General features: G+C 44.8%; 1 protein-coding gene across 1 annotated transcript in view; it reads right to left on the bottom strand.

Annotated features, from left to right (window-relative positions):
• LOC139921281 (voltage-gated potassium channel subunit beta-3-like) overlaps positions 1–9,568 on the bottom strand; it is a 26,463-nt gene that overhangs the window by 1,691 nt on the left and 15,204 nt on the right. The window contains exons 6-10 of the mRNA XM_078281771.1: positions 7,594–7,638; positions 7,424–7,467; positions 2,223–2,309; positions 1,955–2,040; positions 323–443 (exon numbers count right to left, since the gene is read on the bottom strand). Of these exons, the coding sequence (XP_078137897.1) occupies positions 323–443; positions 1,955–2,040; positions 2,223–2,309; positions 7,424–7,467; positions 7,594–7,638 (383 nt within the window). The remainder of the gene's footprint in view (positions 1–322; positions 444–1,954; positions 2,041–2,222; positions 2,310–7,423; positions 7,468–7,593; positions 7,639–9,568) is intronic.

The following is a 9,568-nucleotide window of genomic DNA, read 5'->3' as shown; positions in this document are numbered from 1 at the left end:
TACTGAGTATACTGACTGAATTAATAATCCAATGTTCTATCATATCATACACTTCATTCATTACTTATTCACTAACAGCCAGTTGTGTCAGATGTGTGTGTGTGTGTGTGTGTGTGTGTCAGTGTGTGTTGTGTGTGTGTGTGTGTGTGTGTCTCAGTGTGTGTGTGTGTGTGTGTGTGTGTGTGTGTGTGTGTGTGTGTCTCAGTGTGTGTGTGTGTGTGTGTGTGTGTGTCTCGGTGTGTGTGTGTGTGTGTCTCAGTGTGTGTGTGTGTGTGTGTGTAGTGTGTGTGTGTCTCAGTGTGTGTGTGTGTGTGTGTGTTACCTATCTTGTGGTAGAGTTCAGGCAGGTGCAGCTCCACTTTGTCTCGTTGGAAGTAGTGATACTCCGCCTGCTCACACACCGGAGGAACCAGGTTGAACTGTCTCGCTACCGAGTAGGCCTCCTGACAGACAGACAGACAGAGTGGAGAGACAGACAGGTGGAGAGACAGACAGGTAGGTGGAGAGACAGAGTGAGAGAGAAGGTGAGAGAGGTAAGGCAGAGAGAGACAGGCAGGTGGAGAGACAGACAGAGAGAAGACAGGTAGGAGAGACAGGCAGGAGAGACAGAGCAGGAGGAGAGACAGACAGGTGGAGAGAGACAGACAGGAACAGGTGGAGAGAGACAGACAGGTGGGAGAGACAGACAGACAGGGTGGAGAGACAGACAGGTGGAGAGACAGACAGGTGGAGAGACAGACAGACAGGTGGAGAGACAGGTGGAGAGACAGACAGACAGGTGGAGAGACAGACAGGTGGAGAGACAGACAGACAGGTGGAGAGACAGACAGGTGGAGAGACAGACAGACAGGTGGAGAGACAGACAGACAGGTGGAGAGACAGACAGACAGGTGGAGAGACAAGGACAGGTGGAGAGACAGACAGGTGGAGAGACAGACAGACAGGTGGAGAGACAGACAGGTGGAGAGACAGACAGGTGGAGAGACAGACAGACAGGTGGAGAGACAGGCAGGTGGAGAGACAGACAGACAGGTGGAGAGACAGACAGGTGGAGAGACAGACAGACAGAGTGGAGAGACAGACAGACAGGTGGAGAGACAGACAGACAGGTGGAGAGACAGACAGACAGGTGGAGAGAGAGAAAAAATAAAATGGCTTGAAGTCAGTTCTACAGTGGTTTGATGTTTTTTCTATAGTAGGTTTCTACTGTCGTTCTACTATAGTTCTCCTGTGGTTCTACTTTAGTTCTCCTGTAGTTCTCATGTGGTTCTATTATAGTTCTACTGTAGTTCTCATGTGGTTCTACTTTAGTTCTCCTGTGGTTCTCCTGTGGTTCTACTTTAGTTCTCCTGTGGTTCTCCTGTGGTTTCTATTATAGTTCTACTGTAGTTCTCCTGTGGTTCTACTTTAGTTCTCCTGTGGTTTCTCCTGTGTTTCTATTATAGTTCTACTGTAGTTCTCCTGTGGTTCTCCTGTGGTTCTCCTGTGGTTCTCCTATAGTTCTCCTGTGGTTCTACTTTAGTTCTGCTGTGGTTCTACTGTGGTTCTCCTGTGGTTCTCCTGTGGTTCTACTTTAGTTCTCCTGTGGTTCTCCTATGGTTCTCCTGTGGTTCTCCTATAGTTCTCATGTGGTTCTACTTTAGTTCTCCTGTGGTTCTACTGTGGTTCTCCTGTGGTTCTCCTGTGGTTCTACTTTAGTTCTCCTGTGGTTCTCCTGTGGTTCTCCTATAGTTCTCATGTGGTTCTACTTTAGTTCTCCTGTGGTTCTACTGTGGTTCTCCTGTGGTTCTCCTGTGGTTCTACTTTAGTTCTCCTGTGGTTCTACTGTGGTTCTCCTGTGGTTCTCCTGTGGTTCTACTTTAGTTCTCCTGTGGTTCTCCTGTGGTTCTACTGTAGTTCTCCTGTGGTTCTATTTTAGTTCTCCTGTGGTTCTGCTGTGGTTCTCCTGTCCTACCATGATCTCCATGGCGTTCCAGCGGGACGTTCCCCAGTACATGGCCATGCCTCGCTCGATCACAAAGGTCATCGCCCGAACCACTTCTGCACAATCAATAATCCATATATCAATACATCAATAAATCAATACATACACAGCCAATATATTATACAGCCTGCAGATAGAATCAACACATATGTATAGTATGTATACAGTATATTAATGTGTGTGTGTGTGTGTGTGTGTGTGTGTGTGTGTGTGTGTGTGTGTGTGTGTGTGTTCCTACCCTCCATAGGTGAGTTGATGTCTGTTCTGTTGGCGAAGACGATGTCCACATAGTCCAACTGTAACCGAGCGAGAGAACCACGCAGACCTACACACACACACACACACACACACACACACACACACACACACAGACACACACACACACACACACACACACACACACACACAGCAGTAGTGACATCATCACAACTCTCCTGGATGTTTTGTCACGCAACAGAAAACCTTGCACAAGGACAAATAGTGTGTGTGTGCATGCAAGGTTTTCTGTGTGTGTGTGTGTGCGTGTGTGTGTGTGCGCGTGTGTATGTGTGTGTGTGTGTGTGTGTGTGTGTGTGTGTGTGTGTGTGTGAAAACCTCTACAGTTATAATCCGTCATCTAAAAAGAGGCCAGTCTGAGTTTTGGAGATAAGAACAGGGGAGTTTGGAGGGTTAAGGGTTAAGTTAAATTTAGGTAAGGTTAATTCAAAGTTGAAATAAGGTTAATTTGAGGTTAAGGGTTACTTACTTTTAGTGGACAAGTTAAATGACATTAGAAGTAACTCAGGTTCAGGTTTAACAACAAACTGCCCCTTTTATTATCTGAGTTCGCTCCTCTCTCCCCTCAAAATCTGTCAGATGTAGTCGCCCCGTCTTCTGGTCCTGCTGACGGTGTCACACCTAAATCCTTCCTGTCTTCTCTCCATCATCAACAAGTCTCTCACTTCTGGATGTGTTCCCGATTATTTCAAGTTAGCAAGTGTCCAGCCGCTCCTGAAAAAAACCCACCCTTAAAGCTCCATACTCTCCACTGTCCAGAGTTTTATTTTGTGTCTTTCTGTCCATTCAGAGCTGTGTGTGTGGTGTCATGAACCAAAAACACTCTCAATCCATTTCTCCACGTTCATTTTCCAGCATCTCTCTGAGCCTTACCAAGAACAGGCCGTTTCTGTCTCCGTGTCTTTAAGGCTCATTAATATTAACGACCCTCCGTTCCGATCGGCTAACCGTTTCGAGAGCGAAACGTGAGACGCCGCGGCCCGGCGGCTACAGGTAGGGAAAACTCTCCGGTAATAAACGATGACGACCGCTCGACCGCTTTGAAAAAAACACTTTGTTAGTCTATTATTTCTTACAGAAATGATAATGAGCGAACCTTTGTGACGCCACAAAGTTACGGAAGTCCAAACGGCTCGTTTAGAGGCTCGCTTTTCTAATATGGATTGTGTGGATTTAGTTTTGATGCTTTCACCATGTTTAGATACACATCCAACTCCTTTATCATCACAGAGGAGAGGGAGTCCTGTTTACATGATGTGGAGCTTTAATCCAACTCTGTTAGAGAATTCCAGACCCATATCCAAGCTGCCATATATATCTAATATATATATAAGATCCTCGAAAAAGTTGTTGCGGATCAGCTCCTCAAGCTGATCGAAGGCAAATTTGTGTTTCCGCCAGAAGCGCAGCACCGACGCTGCACTTCAGAGTGACTAACGACGTTCTTATGCCTGCTGATGAAGGTGAATGTTCTATTTTGGTGTTCCTTGATTTAACTGCTGCCTTTGATACCATCGATCATGCGGTTCTTACTGATGATGATCTGCCACTGGGTTGGTTTCTCTAGCGCTTCCCCGTCTTGGTTCTCCTACCTGTCAGACTGTTTAATGTTCATATTGACAGTTGTGTGTCCTCCCGCTCCTCTGCTGTGTGGAGTCCCTCAGGGGTCAATCCTCGGACCCATCGTATTCTCCCTATACATGTCACCTTTGGGTCAGTTACTCAACCGTTTTGATGATGCCTCATACCGCTGTTATGCTCATGATCACCTCAGTGGGAAGGAAAAAAGCAGGAGTGAAAGGCCCAGGTCAGGGATTTCCTCCTCCTCCTCCTCCTCCCCCATACTCACCCACAGAGTAGCACTCCTACACTTTATATTTATAATATTTAATACTCTTTTATAATATTTAATACTCTTATTCTTACTGTCCATATTGCCCATCTTTACTGGCTCTGGAACTGTTGTTAATGTTCTAATACTATGTAGATTTTTTTTGCTATTTTTGCCCTTATTTGTGATATTTTTTGGCTATATTTCTTGCTATTTCTTGCTATTTTTTTGCTATTTTTGCCCTTATTTGTGACTCTTTTTAACATTTAATATTTGATATTTTTATTTTTTTATTTTCTTATGCCTACTACGTAGTTGTTGCTTGCCTTGTCCTAAGAATTTCATTGTTCAGAATGACCTTGTGTTATACTGTGCATTTGATAAATAAAACACTTTGACTTTGACTTTGACTTTGATACCCAGCTGTATGTATCTGTTAAGCCAAACAAATTACACAATCTTGTCTCTCTCCAGAACTGTTTGACTTCCATTGAAGACCGGATGTCCCGAAATTTCCTCAAACTGAACCCTGATAAGACTGAAGTCCTTGTAATCGGTCCCGATCATTTCACAAGGTAAGTCAAACACTAACATAAAGACCTCCTCTAGGAATCTTTATTATCTTTGACCAACATTTGAACTTCGACCGACACGTTAACAAGCTTATTCAGTCCTGCTTCCTGCAACTAAGACAAATTGCCAAAATTAGATCCATCCTGTCAGCCAAAGATCTGGAGCTTTCAATTCATAGATTTTCTCATGTCTTGACTATTGTAATGTCGTTTTTACCTGCCTCAGTCAATCTGCTCCGTCTCTTCTCCAGCTTGTCCAAAATGCAGCGGCCAGGCTGCTAACTAAGTCCAGCCGTAGATCTCACATCGTAGATCTCACATCACCTTCACTGCTACCAGTGACATTCAGAATTGATTTCAAGGTTACAAGAGCGAGTACCATCAGGCAAGGCTCAGTCCTTCCCGCAGCGACCCGGGTTCGAATTCGGCCCACGGCCTAAAAATGCCTAAAATAAATCTTTAAAAAAAAGAATTGATCATGGCCGAGCCCCGGTCTACAGAACTGAACTGAACTGCTGAGCCCGTGCACACATGCTCAGATCTTCCCACCAAGGTCTTTGATCCATTCCTCGCTCCAATCTTAAAACCAAAGGTGCCGCGCTTTCTCCATCTTGACCCTTCACTCCGGAACAGTCTCCCCCCAATCAGATCAGCCCAATCTGTTGACTGCTTTAAGCGACGCCTTAAAACTCATTTTTATAGGTTAGCCTTTTTATAATTATGATTCTATTATATATATATACATATAAATAATGTTTGTTTCTCTGATGTCTGATTGTCTTTCTTTCTTTAATGTTTTGTTTATTTGCCTTTTGTCTCACATTTACGTTTCTTGTGCATGTTTATGTATGTATTTATCTCCTTTTTATTATGTACAGCACTTACTTGTGTGTTTTAAAAAGTGCTATATAAATAAAATGTTACTTACAGGGTTACTTTAAGGCTAGATTAAGGTTAGTTTTAGAGTAAGGTTAGATTAAATAAGATTAAAGTTAGTTTAAAGATAGATAAAGGTTGTTTAAGGTTAGATAAAGGTTAGGTTAAGATTAGTTACTTTATGGTTAGTAAATGCTTAGTTAATGGTTAGTTTAAGGTGTATGGGACTAGGGTATATTGCTATAAAGTGGTTCAGGTCTGCGATGTTGAAGGGACCCTGTCAGAACCAAGGGATACAACATGCGGGGTGCCGCAAGGCTCAATATTGGGGCCTCTTTTATTCCTCATTTATGTAAATGACATGCCGGCTGCAGTAAAATGCAAGCTTTTATTGTATGCTGATGACGCTTCTTTACTGGTGTCTGGGAAAAATATCCACCAAATTGAGGTCACTGTTAGCAGAGAGTTAGCAAATGTAAGGGAGTGGCTCATAGACAACAAGCTGTCATTGCACCTGGGAAAAACTGAGTCAATTCTGTTTGGCGCTAAGCGTAGGCTGCAGAGGGCAAACGGGATAAAGGTTACATGCAATGGAAATGAAATCGTATCGCAGGCTTGTGTCACATACCTTGGCATTACTCTGGATCAGTCACTCTCAGGTGAATGTATGTATGTATATTGCTGAGAAAATACTACACAAAAGTGCCTGTAAACTCAAGTTCCTGTACCGCAGAACGAGGCAGTTTGATATTACAATTTAAAAAACTCCTCGTAACAACACTGATACGGTGCCATTTCGATTACACCCATTCTGCATGGTACAGTGGCTTCACAACGAAACTAAGGAACAAGATGCAGGTTATGCAAAATAACATCATTCGTTATTTACTAAATGTACCTCCCAGAACTCATGACTGTCAGAGTCCAGAGAGGTTTTTAGAGGTCAGGTCCGGGCTCATCTCTGGGGTAAGATGACCAGATAGATAATGACAGGCAGGTCCATTTTTCTTCATTATTATGTTTTGATTTGTGAAATGCTGTTAGGACGTATTGTTTTTGACTAAAAGGGAAGATACTAGGACAGGGATTGAAGTTTCATGTCTGTTGTTTTTTATATTAAGGTTGTCTTTGAATTTTTGTTGCTTGTTGTTTTAGAGGATTTTATGGATGTTGTGTGTTCTCACTTTTACATGTTATCCCTTGTCTTTCATATCCATTAATAAAATAAAATAAAATAAAATCAAGGGTTAGTTTAAAGCTAGATTAAGGGTTAAATTTAGCGTAATGTTTCAGTGAACGGATGTCACTGTCAACAGTCAACAGAACATTGTTAGAAGCTGAATGGATGATAGATGCAGTACTGTGTGTGTGTGTGTGTGTGTGTGTGTGTGTGTGTGTGTGTGTGTGTGTTGCAGTGGAACTCCTAATCCAGTCTTGGTGTGACTGAGCCTCTTAAATCCCGGACGACCTTCGACAACTGACAGAGGACACTGACTGAGGTGTGTGTGTGTGTGTGTGTGTGTGTGTGTGTGTGTGTGTATGTGCATAATTAGTCCCAGGGTTTTTGCTCTGTCTAATCAGTCCACATTCCCAACGCCTTTATACACCATAGTCTCTCTCTCTCTCTGTCTGTCTGTCTCTCTCTCTCTGTCTCTCTGTCTCTCTCTCTCTCTCTCTGTCTCTCTCTCTGTCTCTGTGTCTCTCTCTCTCTCTCTGTCTCTCTCTCTCTCTGTCTGTCTCTCTCTGTCTCTCTCTCTCTGTCTCTGTCTCTCTCTTTGTCTCTCTCTGTCTGTCTCTCTCTCTCTCTCTCTCTCTCTCTCTCTGCCTGTCTCTCTCTCTGTCTCTCTGTCTCTCTGTCAAAGCTGAAAGGTTAAAGGTCGTTACCTTCGATGATGTGTTTCCTTGACAGCCCTCGCTCCGTCTCTGCCCTGCACACACACACACACACACACACACACACACACACACACACACACACAGTATAACATTACATCATGTAGTTTAATATGACATACTGCAGTATAATATTACATGTTAAAGTATTCAGTACTCACTGTCCTCCCCAGTAGATCTTAGTGGTCACTACATAACTGGACCTCCTGGTAGAGAGACATAGACAAACAGAGAGAGAGAGAGAGACAGAGATAGAGAGAGACAGAGAGGGAGAGAGAGAGAGAAGTGATAAATAAAGCAGTATAAGAGGAGAGCGAGGGAGAGAGAGAGTTATTTCAGCATTATTGTCATTCTGTCACCATCATTTACTATGAGAGATGGAGAGAGAGAGAGAGAGAGAGAGAGAGAGAGAGAGAGAGAGAGAGATGGAGAGAGAGAGATGGAGAGAGAGTGACAGAGAGAGATGGAGAGAGAGTGAGGGACGAATCAAATGATGGAGATGAAGATTAAAGACAGGAATGGACATGATGAAAGAGATAGAGATGGTGAAGAAATTGGACAAATTGGGTAAAGACCTTCGAGTCTACCTGTGCGAGTCCACTGAGCAAGGACACAGATAAGCTACTCTTATTTTACTCTCTTGACCCGTCTTCTCACTCACCATGTGCTGCCAACATATCCCTGTCATCCAGGCAACCGGAAAAAACGCAATCCTGAGAACCTCTACTCTCTCAGAAAAGCTTCAGCTACTTCCTCCGCTTTTTCCTCCACTTATGGAATTATCAGTCTGCTGTAAATAAAACAGAATTTATCCAAGCACGTGCAAACCTATCTGACATTCAGGTACTAGCCCTGACCGAAACCAGGATCCGTCCAGAAGACACAGCGACACCGGCTGCGCTTTCAGCTGACTCTACTTCCTCCCACACACCTCGTTCTGTTGGGCGTGGAGGTGGCAAGGGTGGAAACTCACTAAGCTTTCTCCTCTAAGCAATAACTCATCCTTTGAATACCGTGCAATCATGGTTACCGCTCCTGTCAAACTATTTGTGGTTATATATCGCCCACCAGGGCTACTGGGGAACTTTGTAGTTGAACTGGACATGCGACAGCCATTCCTGAAGATGGCACCCCACTGATTGTCATGGGGGACATGAATATCCATCTGGACAAACCCCAAGCGGCTGACTTCCTTTCACTTCTGTCCTCATTTGACCTCAGACAGGTCTCCACCGCTCCCACACACAAAGCGAGCAATACACTTGATCTGATCGTGACTCGAAACTGCTCCGGCAAATCTGACCGTCACCCCCTTACATCTGTCAGACCGCTTCTTTATTCAATTCACGGTTTCCTTACCGGAACATCCTTACGTTCCTCCGCAAATGGTTTCCTTCAGATGAAACCTCCGGTCCCTCACACCGGCTCAGCTCTCCGGTGAGGTCTCGGCTACCGCGCCTCCTCATAATGAGTTCTCCTCACTCCACGTCAGCGAGGCTACAGACACACTCTGCTCCTCGCTAGCCGCCTCTCTAAACAATCTCTGCCCTCTCTCATCCAAACCTGCTTGTAACACCCCCCCCCCGGTCCATGGCTCACCGGTGTCATCAGAGAGCAACGGGCGGGGTCAGAGCAGCTGGGAGGAAATGGCGCAAATCCAGAGATCCCACCGACCTCAGTGACTATCAGACTCCCCTATCTGCATTCTCCTCCCATCTAAAAAGTGCCAAGACCACTTACTATCAGGAGAAAATCAGCAGCGCCAAAGACGCTCGGAAATTATTTTCAGCTTTTAACTCACTCCTCAACCCTCCACCACCTCCACCCTCAACTCTGCTCACTGCTGACCTCTTCGCCTCCTTCTTTACAGATAAGGTTTCTCCCATCAGTAACCAGTTCTCTGAGCCTGACCAGCTCAGTCTGCCTCCAGCTAGCAGGGTCTCACTCCTCTCATTTTCCCATCTCACCGAGGAGCAAGTCTCCAAGCTTCTGCTGGACCCTCGTCCCGCTACCTGTCCGTTGGACCCCATACCCTCCAACCTCCTGCAGGCCATTTTGCCCACACTGATCCCTGCAGTCACGCACATCATCAACTCCTCACTTACAACGGGTGTGTTCCCCGCTGCTTTTAAGCGA

The sequence above is a fragment of the Centroberyx gerrardi genome, chromosome 23 (assembly GCF_048128805.1).
Source record: "Centroberyx gerrardi isolate f3 chromosome 23, fCenGer3.hap1.cur.20231027, whole genome shotgun sequence".
Lineage (NCBI taxonomy): Eukaryota > Metazoa > Chordata > Actinopteri > Beryciformes > Berycidae > Centroberyx > Centroberyx gerrardi.
Note: the sequence above shows the minus strand (reverse complement) of the source record. Positions and strands in the feature narration are given on the sequence as shown.